Source organism: Esox lucius, chromosome 25 (assembly GCF_011004845.1).
Source record: "Esox lucius isolate fEsoLuc1 chromosome 25, fEsoLuc1.pri, whole genome shotgun sequence".
NCBI classification, from domain to species: domain Eukaryota; kingdom Metazoa; phylum Chordata; class Actinopteri; order Esociformes; family Esocidae; genus Esox; species Esox lucius.
In genome coordinates this window covers 7,218,941-7,236,695 of record NC_047593.1, presented here as the reverse complement: position 1 = coordinate 7,236,695, position 17,755 = coordinate 7,218,941, and the positions used below count along the sequence as shown (strand labels likewise).

The following is a 17,755-nucleotide window of genomic DNA, read 5'->3' as shown; positions in this document are numbered from 1 at the left end:
TGCCAGGCGGTTTACGTTCTCTCTTTTTGTAACTGTCATGCCAGGCAGACATGGCACATAAGTAAGACACCCAGGATAACTTCACACTCTCTACACAATGCTAGTACAATTACGACCCTGTTTCCCAAAAAGTTGGGACATTGCGTAAAATGCAAATTGAAAAATAGTCCCTATATTTGATCATTTATCCCTATATAATAATTGTATATATAATTTGATGCCAGCAACACATTTAAAAATGCTGGGACAGGAGCATGTTTCCCCTCTGTTCTGTCGCCTCTTCTTTTAACAATACTCTGTAAGCATTTGAGAACTGAGGAGACAAATTGCTTGATATGGGATTTCAGCGGCTCAACAGTTCGGGGTTTCCTTTGTCGCATTTTTAGTTCGATAATCCACCAAATTGTTTCAATAGGGGACAGGTCTGGACTGCAGGCAGGCCAGTTTAGCACTCTGACTCTTTTACTACGGAGCCATGCTGTTGTAATATGTTCACAGAATGTGGTTTGGCATTGTCCTGTTGCAAGGCCTTCCCTGAAAAAAACAGTGTCTGGTGTTCTGCATATGTTGCTCCAAAACCTGAATATATTGTTCAGCATTAATGGTGCCTTCACAGATGTGCACGTCACTCATGCCATGTGCACTAATGAACCCCCAAACATTCACAGATGCTGACTTTTGAACTGAGCACTGATAAGAAGCCAGATGGTCCCTGAGGGGCTTTCAGCCTTGTCCCTTGCATACAGAGATTTCTCCAGATTTTCTGAATCATTTAATATTATGTACTGTAGATAATGAGATCCCCAAACTCTTCGCAATTTTACATTGAGAAATATTATTCAAAAATTTTACTATTTGGCCGCCCTGTCTTTCAGAGTGGTGAACCCCTCCCCATCCCCACTTCTGACAGACTCATCCTCTCTGGAATGATCTTTTAATACCCAATCATGTTACTGACCTGTTGCCGATTGACCTAATTAGTTCTGTGATTTTCCACCATGTTTAGTTTTTTAGCATTACATTGCCTCTTTCCCAACTGTTTTTAATCATGTTACGGGCATCAAATTCAAAGTGGGCCTATTTTTATTCAAGAATCAATAACATGTCTCAGTTTCAAATATTTGATATGTTGTCTTTGTACTTTTTTCTATTGAATATAGGGCTTAAATGATTTTCACATCATTGCAATCTGTTTTTATTTACATTTTACACAGTGTCCCAACTTTTTGGGCAACTGGGTTGTACATTTTAGTATCTTTATAACTTCACCAGATCGCTGTTTTTAAGAGCAATGTTCAGTACAGAGTGCTAGGTTGAAGAGTCAACCTGGCTGAGCACACTCAACTTCACTTGTTGAGTGGAAATTCATGTGGGTGTGAACTGCAGCTCCGACGTCAAATAAAATGTTGTTTTAATAAAAAGAACAGATTTCAACACAAAAGACAATGTAATGCGTAAAGCATTTGCTCATCCAGTAACACCTCTTCACCAGTAAACAAGCTAGTCGAATAGTTGCCGGTTTTAGATCTTTAAACTAAAGTGCAGATGCTCTTGCTGCTGCTCCTTTCCTCTATCAAGCAAACACGTTGGAATCTGCTCAGAACAATAACTCACATATTTTCCCAAAACCCAATACATAACTTTATTTGTATCTCCAGTTCCTATTCAGTTTCATCCTTATACGTGATCCCAGACAATTATCAAGCAACCACTTTGAGCATTCATTCGTTTAATAGTGTGCAATAGTTCCTCTATCTTGTACTTTGCATACTAACAAGATGTAAATAGAATATGCACTGGCTATAGGGAAATAATATTACCATCTGTAGTTTGCGCTGTCTCACTTCATTAAATTGATATAAACAACCATGGTTTATACAACCACTGAAATCCATCAGGGGGGGGGGGGGGGGGGACAATGAGTGCACACTTTGGAATCAGGGTATGTGAATGAACCAGACACACACTAAAACTTTTGAGTAGATTGAGGCTAATTCTTTCCCACATACATACACACAAACACTCTCTCTCTCTCTCTCTGTGTATTGCTATTGAGAGAATCCCTGTGTAAGAACTTCAGTTCAAATTGACCTGTTCTCGTTTCCTTTGCATAGCAAAGTTCTTCATCGCCCTTTTAGGAGGCACAAGTGTGTTACTCAGCCCTATTCTCCTCTTCTTAGACTGCTGACCCTCCTCCTCAGGTTCTCCTCCTTGGTTGTGGAGAAAGTTCGGGCGGCAGGGGTATGAAGAACCCCCTGCGTTGGGGTCAGCTTGGTCTGTTCCGGGAGACTCCCCCGTGGGTGGGTCATAGTCACTGGGAATAATTGAGCTCTGGAGGTCACTGTCATGGGCAAATTTGCATTTGATCCCAAACCTGCAACGCCCGTCCTTCCTGTACGCCACACACATCCTCCTGCCCCCTATTTGAGAGGGCCGGGCCTGCAGAGTGAGAGGAACGTGCTTCTGCAAGACATTGAGCTTCAGCTCGGCTTGAGCTTTGAAGGGATTGGTGAACACACCGCTCTTGGACGAAGCCCCGAGGGGGGGAGGGGGGAGTTTGTGGGAAAAGGAGCTGGGTGATGCAGAGAGGAGAGGGGTCAGGGACTTAGATGGGGAGGCCACACGGGCAGGCGGAGGGACCTTAGATTGTAACTGAGTCATGGAGTCCCCCTCTTCCTCTGGGCTTGAACCACAGTCCGACTCACTGGAATGGGACCCGGATTCTAGCAGGAAATTGCAGCCCTTTTTGGTCTCTGCATCTCCACCCACCTCATTCCCAGGCCTTAAAATGGAAGAAAAATGTATTAGATTGAAGTTAGTGGCTGGAATTGTAGTACTGTTTTACCCCCCAAAATAACATATTTTACATTGCAATCTGAATCTTCTGACAGGCAGCTAAAATACTAGCTACCTGGTTTCGGTAGCCAGAACTTAAAACGTATCCCAGTCGAACACATGCTAGTATCCCGTCAATACATTTTCCACAGACAAAGGTTGCAAAATTGTTTTACTGAGTTGTTATTTACTTATTGTTGTTTCCTTCATCTCCATCTTCTTCACTATCAGAATCTGATGACACTCCGTAGCCGACAAGGGAATTCATGTCAGCTTGTTTTAGTCCTAAGTAGCTAGCCAGCTATCTTTTTCTATTTTTGTTTTTCTTTCGGTTTAATCCTGTCCGTGTGCTATGCTGTTTATGTTTGATTGAGGTAGTAGTACGCACGAAAATGTTTAGCAATGCATCTTCGAGATACTCCAAATGTCAGTATACATTTGTTATGATGGTACTTGCTAACGCTAGTAAGGAATAGTACGTATTAGTCAAAATGGCAGACCAGTATTTTGGACACTAGTGCACCACGGCGAGTTTCGGAGTAGTATTGCAATTTGGAACATACATACCTGAGCGATACAAGAATGGTCAAATCTAAAAATGTGAAGGAAAAAAAAAGATGTAACTACTAAATTACATAACCAATCGTTAATTCATTCAAAAAATGTATTTCGCCCATTTAAAATAATAATTCGTTTTTGGGGGCATGCCGTTGCTATTTTCGATGTTTTGAGACAAGCCACACTCTACCCAATTGTACATTGAGCCCTCGTTATTTCTCTAATAGCCTACTGATAAGAGGCTTCCTCTAGCCCGCCATACAACAATGTAACTAATCCCCGTCCCGGGGAACACGCATAGAACATTCCGGGAAATGAACTAGAAAAAGTCGCACTCAGCGGTTTAAAAGTCCTTTCTAGACCTATGATAAACACCGTGAACCATTTGCGGGCCTTTGGTGTAAGTCGGGATTTTCCATGTATTCACAAAAACGTTATGAAGATATGATAAAATACTATTAAACAGCTGATACGTTATTCATTGTATAGTAATAGCATGCTTTGCTGTTCTTTCTCATGATAGACCATAACATATTCCTGGTTAATAGATTTGTCACGTCAGGCAAATTCATTTAAAACCCTCATCATGAATCAATATTACCCGGTGCGACTCCTCCCATTCACGCCTCCGCGGAGTTTCTCCCGTTAAATTCCACATGCCTTGCCTGGATGCTAATCCCCCCGGGAGAAGGAGAGGAGTGGCATTACAGAAGGACATTTAATAGCTTACTGTAACTTAACTCATGGGGGTGAAGTTGTGGAAGTAAGGACGGGGAACTTGGAATTAGTTTACAAAGTGATAATGAATTAACAGGCTTGGTTACACTGTACGGAATGGCGACGGGAATATGAAACAGGAAAACCACAAGAGATAAGGAAAGCTAAAAACACGTTTTATTGCTATCGCATACCTACTGTTGCTTCTCTAACAAATAGCGCTATGGCAGGGACAAGGACAAGAACGCGGATTGGTTCGGAACTGTCCCGATACGCGAGGGCAGCTGCTATTGCTGAGGAATTGCACCATGAATGCAGCGTTTTATTAGAACTTTATGTAAGTACTTCCTAGCCTACTTCTGAAGTGGGTAATATTTGGATAGGCATTCTGCTGGGCTGACTAGGCCTATTACACGACTGCGGTGAATTGACAAAACATGTTATTTGTCTGCAGGCTACCTGTGCACATTTTCTGTTTATGAGGAAATTGATTCGGATAATGGCAATGTATCATTGGATTGGTGTGCATGTGGGGGGCGGGGTTGGGGGCGGTTTACTGGGTATTTCTCCAGTTCTATACGCATGCACAGATACACATACCTACACCGGTTTCCATAATTGGTAATATTTATTTATTCTTTCGGCAATACACTACACACATTTTTATTTCAAACACTTGAATGAAGTTTAAATATTCATTACACCAGCTGTATTTGTATACATATTTTGTTCACAATGTAGATATGACAATACTCCGAAGTTTTCCTATTTCAGTTCCTGTTACAGCCATACATGCATAAGCTAGAACACCCTGCCACCTTATTTCACATGTGAGCTGGTATACTGAGAACCATTCTTTTTCCACACGTTTCTCTCGCCGTCACTCTGGTCCATATCCATGCTATTCCTTGGCTCGTTAGTCAACAATACGTTTTTCCAGAACTCTGCAGGCACTTTTGGGTAGCTTATTGTATCCTGTCCATACTGTTTTGGAGGCAAACTTGTGGTTTTCACCTTGTGATTGCTGAGCCCAGTAGTGGTTTTAATGTTCCAAGCTGTTTTTGCTAAGTCTTGGATTTTGGCCATGTTTTGCATTCATTTCTTTCTGATATTTCAGCCTTATAAAGCTTCCTTGACATTTTTATGGACACAAATATCAGACTCCAAAGGCAAATGCCAAGCATAGAATCAAGATTAGACATTGAAAGTTCCCCGGCCCGCACCAATGATGTGATGAAACTTTATGTGGAACTGCATTTTATGATGCAATCTCCTACACTCTAAATCTGACATTTCTAATTGATCTATACAACCCTGAACATTCTGTACATTTTCAACCAATTATAATTCATACAAATATGTTCATACAAATATGCAATGTTACTGTAAGTTATCTAGTTACCTGTAAATACGTCAGATACATTAAAAACATTTTTTTAAGTATAGCATACAGAAAGTCAAACCAGAAGAACTTATTTATCCATTCATCCTCAGAGAAAGTACTCAATGATGGTTTATCCTTCGTTGATTACACAGAATACAAACCAACCAAATACTGGCTAATGGCTCTAGTCATGATGGCAGATATTTTCATCCTATTTTAAAACAAAATACACACCTTTTCTTACAGTTAGGTTTCTGAGTATCTTAGGCCTGGATTGTATAAATATGTTATAAAATCATACTTCTGTAATTACATTTATAAGACATAATAATAATAACTCTTTGTGTAGTGTAAAATTACACAGTGCTTTACACACAATTAAAAATAGAAATACATTAACATAATAATAATAATATAATATATAAATAAAAAAAATATTAATGAAAGCAATCTTATAAAAATTTGTTTTAATTTAAGATTTAAAAGATTGCACTGACGTAGCGTCTCAGACATCCTATGGTAAGCTGTTCCAGAGTCTAGGGGCTCGTACAGCAAAGGCCCGCTTCCCTTTAGTTTTCAGTCTAGACTCTGGGACAGCCAGAAGTCCTGTATCAGCTGATCTGAGAGGACTAACAGTGCAGTATGGGTTGAGCATGTCACTAATGTAATCAGGTGCCAGACCATGTTGTGCCTTAAAAGTGATAAATATAATTTTAAAATCTACTCTGAAATGTACCGGTAACCAATGTAGAGCTGGGGTTATATCAGACCTTGATTCAGTCATTTTAAGAAGTCTGGCAATTTAATTCTGTACAACTTGGAGTTTACCTAGTGACTTATTGTTGAGGCATGTGAACAAATCACTCCAGTAGTCTAGATGATGTCCAGTTAAAGCGTGTATCATTTTCTCAGTGTCCTCAAAAGATAAAACCAATCTTATTTTGGCAATGTTTCTAAGTTGGTCAAAGCATGACTTCACTAGTTATATTCAAAATGTAAGTCTTTTGTGCAAAGACAAATTTGCTGAGAATGCGCTGAGAATTTGTGTAACTATTGTACACAAAATGAATGGCAACCATTAATTTCTGCAATTATAAAGCATTTTTATACAATGTCACAACATGTTGCTAATTTAATAATCCGAATGTTGATAAAAATGCATAATTCCTTGATGTCAAGTGTTACTATATTAACTTATGTTTTGAGTCTCAAAAATTACAATTAGTCAAATTTAGTCACACATTTACTAGCCTCTGGACACCTTCGTGAACAAAAATTTACACCTACAATAAACTGATATAAAATATTTCAGCTTTTTCCCCCCATAAATGTCTTAAACAACTTGAAACCTGCTCAAAACAATCAAACATTCAATAATTCTCAGGATTTTAACCCTTTAAATGCCAGTTTGATTGTTTGAATTACCTCATTTATTAGAAAAAATCATTAAGAAATTAATATTTTCTATATAATAAATAGTAGGGGCATGGGGCTTTGGTGGTGATTAGAGTCTTGGATATGTCAAAGATTAGCAACAACAATTATTTGATTGCATTAGTATATTTTATGTAGTGCCAGATACTCCCTCTGGACACCTTCGTGGACAAAAATGTCCCATTGACTTATTTTTTTACTCTCTGCCATTTGAGTTTAAAACCATGCATTCTTTAATGTAAGCATTTCATGAAGAAAAGTAGTGATATTAGAAATTTTTTACTGTAAACACACACACACGCGCACACACAATGGGACATTTTTGTCCACAAAGGTGTCAAGAGGGTGCAAAATTCATAAACAGAGTATGAAAAACATAAGAGTTAAAGACATTGGATTTCAAACATTTAACAAAAAAGAAGAGTTCTGCCAAAAAAATCATTCCCCTAGCTGCAACACAGAAGAAAAAAATGGAGAAAAATTTACAAAAATGCCAGAGGGGCAATTCAACCTCATGTGGAATGTAAAAAGATGGCTGAGTGTTTGTCCGGCGCCGTGGTCCATGTTAGGACATGCTAAATCATTCTAATGTGAATCACTCTTTTACACCATAAATTACTTAATGTAAATGATAGGTTCGTGAAGAATATTTTATGTCTTGGCATCCTGTCACATAGCTAGTTAGACCCAGCTCCTACTCAGTTACACATCCACCTTCAAAGACTTTAGTCAGTTTGTTAGGAGGAAGGGAGTGGTTAGGAATTCATCCTATATCTATTTTGCAACAATAAGACCGTGGGAGGATTCCAATGATCTGGCCCAGGGGCCTCAGTGGGAGAAGGTTGCACTTGGTGAACAGTTATACTATTAGTTGTGGAACTTAGCTGCCCCTCAGATGTGAGCTGATCAACTATTAAATGTGTCAGGGAAGCCTAGTGGCTAAAACATCTGACCAGTGACCAAAATGTTGCTAGATCATATCTCTGAACCGACAAAAAAATAGTCTGTCTTTCTGTTCCTGAGCAGGACAGTTGACTCCAATTGACCCCAAGTCTTTGCTGAAAACACAGATGTTTTCTTAGTCATACTTACTGGATAAAATTGAAGGTAAAAATTCCCTGACTTTAGACTGTCTGACAGCGTTTGCACCTCTGAAAAATCAGAAACCCTGACTTACTGCCACATCACATATGACTTTGCAGGAACTTTATGTTAGCAAATACACATTTTGTTACTGTGGACATGCGGCACAATATAATCTATTGGGAGATGTCATTTGCATTTAATGCAATACACGTTTGAATCGACTGGCCACAACTTGATCTTTACCGGGAGCTCTGCCAGGAAATAGGGCTTACATGTAGACTGGCCTGCACTATAATACCATCTCGTGTGCTACCAACTTGTTTGCAAAAACACAATATTGATGAAACTGCTCACATAAACACAAAATAAGCTTTCAAACCGCACCAGAAATATCAGCCAAAACAACACCTTTTACAAGGCATTTTGTCAGAGCCATTTATCTCTTTTAATGTATTTCTCTGTAGCCTAAACCAAAGTAATTCCCATTTACGACACCTACAACAGAATTGTATGTAACACTGCAGTGAGGAGACATGTATATCCTTTTGATATACTAGACGTTGCTCGGTTCAGGGATTTTTTTTTTCTTCAGTGGGGTATAACTGCGTGATGTACAGTATCCAGAAGTGTTCTTCAAATAACTCACATTTTCTCCGAAAGAAGTTAGTAGGACTGCCTTTGTCCTTAATAAATGCAGTCAAGAGCTTGGAAGGGAATTGGAAGTTGGCCCATTCGTATTGTGGAAATTGCTCCAGTGGTAGACAGGAGATTTTAAGAGTTTGTCTGAAATCTTTTTAATTTCAGGCTTACACTGGGATTTTATTTCTGGACCTATTTTTGGCTAGTTCAGAACAGTCTAGGATTTTGTGCTTAGCCATTAAGTGTGTCTAGGGTCATTGTCCTGGTGGAAAAATCATGACCTTTGATGGAGACCCAGCTTTCTGGCAGTGGGCTCTGCGTTGTTTAACTGCATTTCAAAGAAATGCATATCTGGATACCAATTTTTGTTGCTGATTTAAACAGTTTTCTATAAGAAAAGTGCATTATTTAAATAACGGTGAAGGGTTCTAATATTTTTGGCCATGACTATAGAAAGATTATAGAGGTTTAGACACAGACCCATTTTCTAAATTGCCCTTTAATTAGAGTATTTCTCAAAACGTGTTGACTTAAGGCTGGTTTACAAAGCTGGTTTATACTTCACCTGTCACTGGTTGAACAACATTTCATTTATATTCCAGTGAAATGTCTGCTGACTGCGGCTACAGAGAAATGAAAAACCTTCACTTTGACCCTGTTGCTGCTTCCGTTGTCATGGTTACTTGAATGAGACGGCACCTTGGATGGTGAAATCTGCATCCAGACATAAAGAAAAGCAAGACAAAGCCATTTTGAATATCTTCAACTTACAAAGAAACAGTTTTTTTATGTGGTTATAATGGAACTTAATATTCTATTGATGACATTGCTCTCTCTGTAACTCCCAGTAGCCGTCAAGATGTCTTTGCAGTTCAACTTGAAGTAGTTTATTTTTCAAATGCACCAAAGAACACAGCGTCATCCTGCACAATAAAATTGTGACATGGCACCCGACGTCTATGTAGTAAGAATTAAGAGATATGTGAAGTGGGAAAAAATATAGCTATAATATACGCATACATAACAATGTAAACTTGCAGCAATTTTAAAGAGTAGGATGGGGAATATTAACAATATGAGTAGAAGTATTGAATATTAAAGATATAGCAAGTATAGCAATAATATACATAATGTAAACTAGCAGCAATTTTAGAAAGACTGGGATGGAGAACACTATATGAACACTATGGCTAGAAGTATTGAATATTGTATGTACAATATGAGTGTAATATGCCTATGAATATAACATACAAAGGAATACTCTAATATACATGGAAAGACATCAGAGCATTTGATCATAGATCAGTGTTGTGATTTATTGAAAAATACTTCTCAATTGTAATTGGTTGCAACACAGTTTAACAAAAGGAAAAGTCCACCCTGGTGAAACAGATACAAATGTTGTAGAACATTCTCCTGTAGATGCCATTTTCATTTTGTGTTTTTGTAACAATCAAATAAAACTGTGGCATTGAAAACCTGGCTATTGAAATCAACTTTTTTAAGTTAAAAAAATTATAATCATTTTATGGACAAAACTTTTCGAGAGTGGATTACTTTTGATTTAAGCAGAGCGTACCTCCCTCACCATCTTCATGAAGTCATGTTACAGGCCATAGTCTGGCTCAAACCTGGCCGACCTCATTTCTTCACCTCAATGCTTTTTAATCTCCAACCCAATGTAAAAGTTATAACGTAAGGTTTCTGCTGACACATGGTTTATATGTTACTTGTCGATTGTGTAAATGACTCAGGATTTTCCAATCATTTTTCAAATCCTTTTCTATCAATGAGCAACTTTTCTTTCACATAGTCATTACTCATAATGATGGCTTGGAACAGACCATGACAGCATTTGTGGTCTCTGGTTGGCCTTTCCGTTGACTCTCCCAGGAGATGTCCCTATGATTCATTCCACAGTAAAGAGTGCCATCTGAGTCCCTTTCATGTTAAATTTGCACCAATATTTCATTTTGAAGCAATTTCTTTATTTTAACCGGAGTGACCTATAATAGAGCCCACGTTGTGATTTCAGGACATTTGCATATACCCTCGGTCAATACTATATAATCTGTAGGATTATTTCAACCCACTTATTCAGAAATATCACCAGGTTTGACCATCGACGTAATGATCTAGTGATTTTGTTGCTTAGAAAAATGTCCTTTCTGGAGTTTTGTTGTTCTTCTGTCTGTGCCTCATCTTTTGTCTGTGCCTCATTTTAAGCTGAATCCTGTCACGTGAACCAAACTCTTACTTTTAATATTTTAAAACCTTACTTCTGTTTATTTCCTTTTTAATGAAACTCAGACGACAACTAAGAGGGTGGAGCTTAACAAGTCAACTATATTACCTGGGAATTTTTTAAGAATAACATTATCTGGTGAATGTTTCAGTAAATTCCCGCTCCTTGTTGCATACAACAAGCTTCCACTCACAGTGGGGGAGGAGGCATGCACAAAAGAAATGCAATGCCCTTAATAATTATTGGGACAGTAAAGTGTTTTATCTTTCTCTGTACACTAGACTATGAGATTTGAAATCTAATAATTACTATACACCAAAAATCTTGAGCCATAATAATATAAAGCCCTTATGTTTAGTTTTTGGTCACGTATCCTTTACATGTTTGTAGTGGGTAACACACACGCCTACAGTACCTCATGGAGTGTTCCCCATCTGTTGAATACACAATCTTCTTCAGTGTGGTGAGCATTTGTCAGCCATTTGCTGTGCTAACCAGGAGATTCCTTTTAATTATGTTCCAAACATTGTTTTAGGCAGGTCTGTTTTAGATGTCTGGATTTTTCCAAATGGGCTTCCTTGACTTCTTTTTACGTCTTTTTAGTTCTCATGATGACAGACACCAATATCCGACTTCAAAGGCAAACAAAAATTGACAGCTCTCTTATGCCTGCACAAATTATGTGACAGAAAACAACAAAACAATAACACCTGTCAAAATGAAATATCGGCTATATACGAAAAAGTGAATGGTGAAACAAAGTGTACACAAATACACTTAAATAAAAGCTGGACGCTTACAATGGGCACGCGAGAGTCAGAACTGGACCTTGGAGCAGTGGAAGAAGGTTGCTTGGTCCAATGAGTCCCGTTTTCTATTACATCACGTCTGTGGGTCCAGGCATTCATGTGGATGTCAATTTGACACGTGCCACCTACCTAAACATCGTTGCAGACCAGGTACAAGCCTTCATGGCAGTGTAATTCCCTGATAGCAGTGGCCTCTTATAGCAGGATAATGCGCCCTGCCACACTACACACATTGTTCAGTAATGGTTTGAGGAATGGGATGAAGAGTTCAAGGTGTTGACCTGGCCTCCAAATTCCCCAGATCTCAATCCGATTGAGCATCTGTGGGATGTGCTGGACAAACCAGTCAGATCCATGGATGCCCCACCTCGCAACTTACAGGACTGGTGCTAACGTCTTGGTGCCAGATACCACAGCACACCCCCAGGGGTCTTGTGGGGGTCCATGCCTTGGTGGGTTGGTACTGTTTCGAGTGCACATGGAGGACCAACAGCATATTAGGCAGGTGGTCATAATATTTTGGCTCATCAGTGTATACTGAGACCATATTAATTGTTTGAGTTGAAATTGAAGAGCCCAATATTTATGGAGGGCACTGGATGTACAACTGTCCTTGACAATTGCTCTGGTATAATTAGGGCTGATTGATGTTCCGCAATAATCTGACCACACAGAATAATTTGCACTGTGGTCAGAATGTTAGCACCTTGGCGTGATGTCGTGACTGGGGGGATGGTTACCCTATGAACTTACAGTTTGTTAACTGGTGGATTTTATGCAAGACAGTACTGAATAACTTCCTTGATCTCTCACTCTCTCGCAAGCAGACAGACACAACACGCACTTGTGATGTCACACGTCCGGACGATTCACTTCCTTGGACTGGTTCTGGAAGTTGAGCCAGCAACCAAACCCGCACACTAACCTCTCTGTAACTGTCGAGTCAGGGCGGATGTTGCCCCAACTGAAATAGAGTTGAAACCAATTTTGCAATTTTCGCTTATCAGGGCAAACTGCAAGGGATATTATCAGGACATTTCTTCAGTGTTTTAGTTTGGCTATTTTGTGATTTACATGCAGTTTTTAATGCCCAGTCCAATAAAAATGTGAATTCCCTGTTTTGTTAAGTTTTTTTTACATGATGTAAGTAATGTATGTCATTGCCTGTTTTGTGCTGTTTTATACAAATGGCTGGAATTTCAGCCTATGACTGTCCTGGGTCTGGGCCTGTTTCTGAAGAAGTGAATCATCGCATTTGTGGTGGTATTGCAACAAAGGGTTATCAAATTTTCTCTTTCACATTGTCCTCTTCTTTCTCTTTCTAAACCCCCCCCCCCCCAACCTCCCGACTCGCATCCCGCTTCAGAGGAAAAAGGAGGAGTTCCCCGAGGACCTGGCCTTCAGTGAGGAGCGCTTGGTGACCGTGCCTCCTTCCTCCTCCCAGCTCTCGGTTTACGACAGGGTGTGGCGCCTCTACTCTGCCCTGCTACAGTGTAGGACCCTACTGGAGGGCGTCGTCCGCCGGGAAGAGGTGTTAGGAGACGGCGAGGTGGAGGCACAGTATGAGGGTCAAAAGAAAACTGTGACGGACCGGCTGGGTTACCTGCTAGAGATCACACGCCGCCTCCTGGTGGACGGAGATGGGAATGCAGCCTTAACTCCTGGTCCAGAGAATCCTGAGGTACGGAGTTACTGGTGTGTGTATGACTATGTTGATATGTTGAAGCAGATCCTAGATCTCTACCAAAGGGAAAGCGCTAAAATGGTTGATTCAGTGTGTTGTTTTCTTTGGATCCCAGAATGAGTAGCTGCTGGTTTGGCAGGAGCTAATGGGTATCCAAGTATGAAATAAAATAGATTGCTTCTTTGTATTTCTTTCTCTGAGTACATAGAATTTTCTCATTTCAATGACTGAATATGTTCCGAAACCAAATGTTTTCCCCGTAATATTTGGAAGTTTCCCTAGTCTAACATGGCTGGATTACTGAACAAAATGTTGTGTAAATCTAAAGGAATTACTTTTTTTTCAATAAAATGTTTGACTCCCCACCCCAGTGTCCTTACATCCGATTGTACCTACTACCTTTCCCTGGCCGCAGTACCTCCAAACTCTCAACTCCCAACAAGCTTGTGAAAGTTGAAGATTATGGAATGTATTCCTTCTAAGCACCCACGCCATTCGACTAATTTCCTAAACTGCGTGTTCAAACAGGAAGTCCGTCAGATTAACTTGTGTTAGGACCCGACTGAGGGAATGTGGTGGACAGCTTGGCAGTACAAAGGTGTGCCTTAGAACACTGTGCCACCCGGGAGCCAAATCTGGTTGGCTTCCACAGTAAAAAAGCATTTTATCAACTGTCTTCAAAGTTTCTGAATTTCTTCTTATGTCTGTTTTCTGCTCAATTCAAGCATCTTGGTTGGAGATCAAGGTAGCAGCATTCCTTTTCTGTAAATAAGACCCGCCTATTGACTTATTGAAATGTTTTGCTTCAATCTATCCCTAATGTCAGATCAGTGATGACTTCAAGGAGGGGGAAGAGTCTGCTTATTATGTTTATGCAAAGGCTATCGTTTTAAGGTTAAACAAACTGCTGTAGGAAACAATTAGATTGAATGCATGCATGGTCTTTTTATGCAATTAGGTAGTCAATTGTTTATGTACTGTAAATGAACGTCCCAGCGTAGTATTTACCGATCTATTTCTGGGGCACATCTGTTTGAACCGGGGGCTTGATCAGTTGAATCAGTGCTAGAGCAAAAATATACAGCCCTGGGGATCTCTGGAAAAGGACTGGGAAATAGTCTCCTAACATCTCTCTCTCTCTGTTTCTCACCCTCTCTCTCTCTCTCTCTGTTTCTCACCCTCTCTCATCCCTTCTTTTTTCTTCTCACACATTCTGTTCCCCCGTGCCGTGAGCAGTTAAGCGATCCGAAGAATGGCGGCCTGTTTGTCCTGAAGCGCGGGATCTACCGCGTCTACAGCGAGCTGGAGCACTGGGCCCTGGCCGCCTCCAAAAGCTTGCGGGCCCTTGACCCTGGCGCGGCCGCCCCCAAAGAGCGAGGGAAGCGGGCGAGAAACCGAGGGAAGAGAGCCCGGAGATGAGATGGTGGAGATAGGGAGAATTAGTGTCTGAGTGAGGAAGGATGTGGGAAGCAGGATATGCTGGGAAAAGGAGGGATGGAGGGATTTAGAGATAGTGATGGAATAAGATTGAGAGGACGTGGGAGAAGGAAGTCAGGGAGGGATGAACAGAAGAGGAAAAGACAAAGAAAGTTGAACTATGAGGAAGGATAACCGAGGTAAAGAAATATGTACTTTAATGTGGTGACCTCAACGCAAGAGAAAGAAAGAATGAGAACGTACAGTATACATTCACGGGGATGTGTGACTATAACAGTGTTGGTTTTTAAAAGAATGTGGTCATTCAAGACATAATTTTTCTAACATACATTTTCTCTGCTGTAGTCCCACTTGCTGCTAACATAGAGAATGGAAATAATGTACTTCAGATTCATAATGAGATATACTGTTCAACACTTTTGCCCATGGATGAGTCAATTCAGGAGATTAATTCAAAATATCGATTCCAGAAACTCTTTGAAGAGAAGTTTCTATTCACGAGAAAGAAAAGGCTTTGCAATTCAATATGGTTTTGATGATGCAAAAAGCAAATTAAGGACAAAAGGATTTCTAAAGACAGGATTTTAAGAGGTATTGACCCAAGTTCCGATGTCTTACACCTGGTATCAAGTTTTGTTCTTCAGACTTGAAGCATTCTTCCATGAACTTCCATTGGCCTACTCCAGATGTACTACGGGCCCCAAGGGCCAATCTTTCAGAACATTCAAAATGGCAGTGACATAGTGTTGCCTTACAGTGCCGATTCTCAAACATGGGGTTGTGACCCCATTTGGAATCCCTAATTTGGAAATGTTCATTTTTTTTATTGCTCTTGGTAGATAGAGTAGAACCAGGGTTCCACTTGTGTCCTTCAGTAGCCATAAAATGTATTTCTATTTATAAGACATCTGTTTACCTCAGAACCTCTTAGAACAGAGTGGACAGGACATGGCAGTAAATCAGACTGTGAGAGAAAGAACATCAATAATAATAATGTTATTTTCTAAAGAGATTATCACACACAGTTATTGCCCGGTCTTCCTTTTAGCTTTCCTCCTTGAGACTGAAATATTATTACATTTCAGTCCTCATTGTATTTATTCTATTGTATGGAGTGTCAGAACTTCATAGAAACTAAATATGTATTTTTGATGAAAAAAAAAAAGTAATATTATAGAATTGCCTAAACACTTTCACTTGATTTTGATAATCATTTCGATGAGCGAGCAAGCACAGGCATTCTCATTTGCTGTATCTCCACAATGGGAACAAGAAATCATATGCAAGGTTGTACACAGAAAAGTGTCTCTCAAGGCCAACAAAATTGAATATTAAAAAATATACACATACTTGGCATGTTATTTCCCTTTTTTCCTCCAAATAATAAAAAAATGCAAATGGAAGAGAACGGAGCTACCATTCAAGGCCAAAACAGAAAAGAAGACGAGGTAATTGTGTGGTCTGTGTACATTTTTAATTGCATAAAACAGTGAGTTGGTATGAGTTTAATCCCAGCTGCTCTACCAGTCTGCTCTGGAAAACTTCCTTCTCCCATTTTGCCTTGAAGGCATCCATTGAGGATGAATTGACAGATTTAAATGTCATATATACAAGAACTATGTTTCCTGGTAGGTTTCTTGTAGGTATCTCAAAAAGTATTTCTTAGAGGGCCAAAGGTTTTTCTCAGCTAATGAAACAAGGTAAAGCTTATATTGATCCTTTACAGTATGAATTCCAAAAGGTCTCCATTGTCCAAAGGAATGATTAAGGCTAGAGGGGCAGAGTTGTTATTTAGATATTTTAAACAGGAATGAGATTGGTCTACGGTCTAGATCTTCCTTGGGATATGGACTGTGCTATGGTATGTATAATGGGATTATGATTCTAACCTGATTTCTCCAGAGGTACAAGGGACATGATCAATAGAAAAGTGATGGAAATCCTCTTGCTCCATTCTAAGCCAGCTGGAGCACCATCGAGACAAAAGGTCAGAGTGCAGATGTTAGTCACCCAGTAGTAACATTTAAAAATTGTCAGTGGCCATCCTGCCTTCACCTGAGGTGAGATTACCAATCCTGAAATGTTTATAATCACAGGTGAATTTGTTGATGAGCGAATCCAGTTGCTTATAAGGACAAGTGTAAGTATGGGAATATTCTGGATAAGGTGCTGATAACACATTTCGTAATTACACAATTTAATGTGGTCAACATCTGCAGACCTATTGCATTGCGATATCCATCCATCATCTTCCGTTTATCCGGGGCCGGGTCGCGCGGGCAGCAGTCTATAAGCAGGGATGCCCAGACTTCCCTCTCCCCAGACACTTCCTCCAGTTCTTCCGGGGGGACACAGAGGCGTTCCCAGGCCAGCCGGGAGACATAGTCCCTCCAGCGTGTCCTAGGTCTTCCCCGGGGTCTCCTCCCGGTGGGACTGGACCGGAACACCTTCTCAGGAAGGCGTTCCGGAGGCATCCGAAACAGATGCCCAAGCCACCTCAGCTGACCCCTCTCGATGTGGAGGAGCAGCGGCTCTACTCTAAGCTCCTCCCGGGTGACCGAGCTTCTCACCCTATCTCTAAGGGATCGCCCAGCCACCCTGCGGAGAAAGCTCATTTCGGCCGCCTGTATCCGGGATCTTGTCCGTTCGGTCATGACCCAAAGCTCATGACCATAGGTGAGAGTAGGAACGTAGATTGACCGGTAAATCGAGAGCTTTGCCTTGCGGCTCAGCTCTTTCTTCACCACGACAGACCGATACATCGACCGCATTACTGCAGAAGCTGCACCGATCCATCTGTCAATCTCCTGTTCCATCCTTCCCTCACTCGTGAACAAGACCCCTAGATACTTAAACTCCCCCACTTGAGGCAAGAACTCTCCACCAACCTGAAGTGGGCAAGCCACCCTTTTCCGACTGAGGACCAT

The 17,755-nt window shown here is 40.4% G+C and overlaps 2 protein-coding genes across 3 annotated transcripts; one reads left to right on the top strand and one right to left on the bottom strand.

The window, feature by feature from the left end:
- Positions 1 to 1,394: 1,394 nt before the first annotated feature.
- si:ch211-113e8.11 lies at positions 1,395 to 4,023 on the bottom strand. Of its 2 annotated transcripts, XM_020043977.3 has the most exons (3): positions 3,995 to 4,023; positions 3,403 to 3,427; positions 1,395 to 2,782 (listed from the first exon to the last, which is right to left on the bottom strand). In XM_020043977.3, the coding sequence occupies exons 1-3, from the start codon at positions 4,011 to 4,013 to the stop codon at positions 2,077 to 2,079; spliced, it is 750 nt and encodes a 249-aa protein (XP_019899536.1). In that variant the 5' UTR covers positions 4,014 to 4,023; the 3' UTR covers positions 1,395 to 2,076. The 2 variants fall into 2 exon arrangements, with proteins under 2 accessions (XP_019899536.1, XP_010901628.1); XM_010903326.5 differs by lacking the exons at positions 3,403 to 3,427; positions 3,995 to 4,023 and adding an exon at positions 3,027 to 3,371.
- Positions 4,024 to 4,158: 135 nt separating this feature from the next.
- On the top strand, positions 4,159 to 16,177 carry LOC105029796. Its single transcript, XM_010903325.4, has 3 exons — positions 4,159 to 4,447; positions 13,074 to 13,388; positions 14,628 to 16,177. The coding sequence occupies exons 1-3, from the start codon at positions 4,334 to 4,336 to the stop codon at positions 14,808 to 14,810; spliced, it is 612 nt and encodes a 203-aa protein (XP_010901627.1). The 5' UTR covers positions 4,159 to 4,333; the 3' UTR covers positions 14,811 to 16,177.
- Positions 16,178 to 17,755: the final 1,578 nt, after the last annotated feature.

What these genes read in the sequence shown, in the direction of transcription:
- si:ch211-113e8.11 (XM_010903326.5), bottom strand. Translation starts at nt 3,103, where the DNA reads ATGAATTCCCTTGTCGGCTACGGAGTGTCATCAGATTCTGATAGTGAA. An exon ending in GATGAAGGAAACAACAATAA is followed by an intron (nt 2,783 to 3,026) that starts GTAAATAACAAC and finishes TTCCATTTTAAG; the next exon opens with GCCTGGGAATGAGGTGGGTG.
- LOC105029796 (XM_010903325.4), top strand. Translation starts at nt 4,334, where the DNA reads ATGGCAGGGACAAGGACAAGAACGCGGATTGGTTCGGAACTGTCCCGA. An exon ending in GCGTTTTATTAGAACTTTAT is followed by an intron (nt 4,448 to 13,073) that starts GTAAGTACTTCC and finishes ATCCCGCTTCAG; the next exon opens with AGGAAAAAGGAGGAGTTCCC. An exon ending in CTGGTCCAGAGAATCCTGAG is followed by an intron (nt 13,389 to 14,627) that starts GTACGGAGTTAC and finishes TGCCGTGAGCAG; the next exon opens with TTAAGCGATCCGAAGAATGG.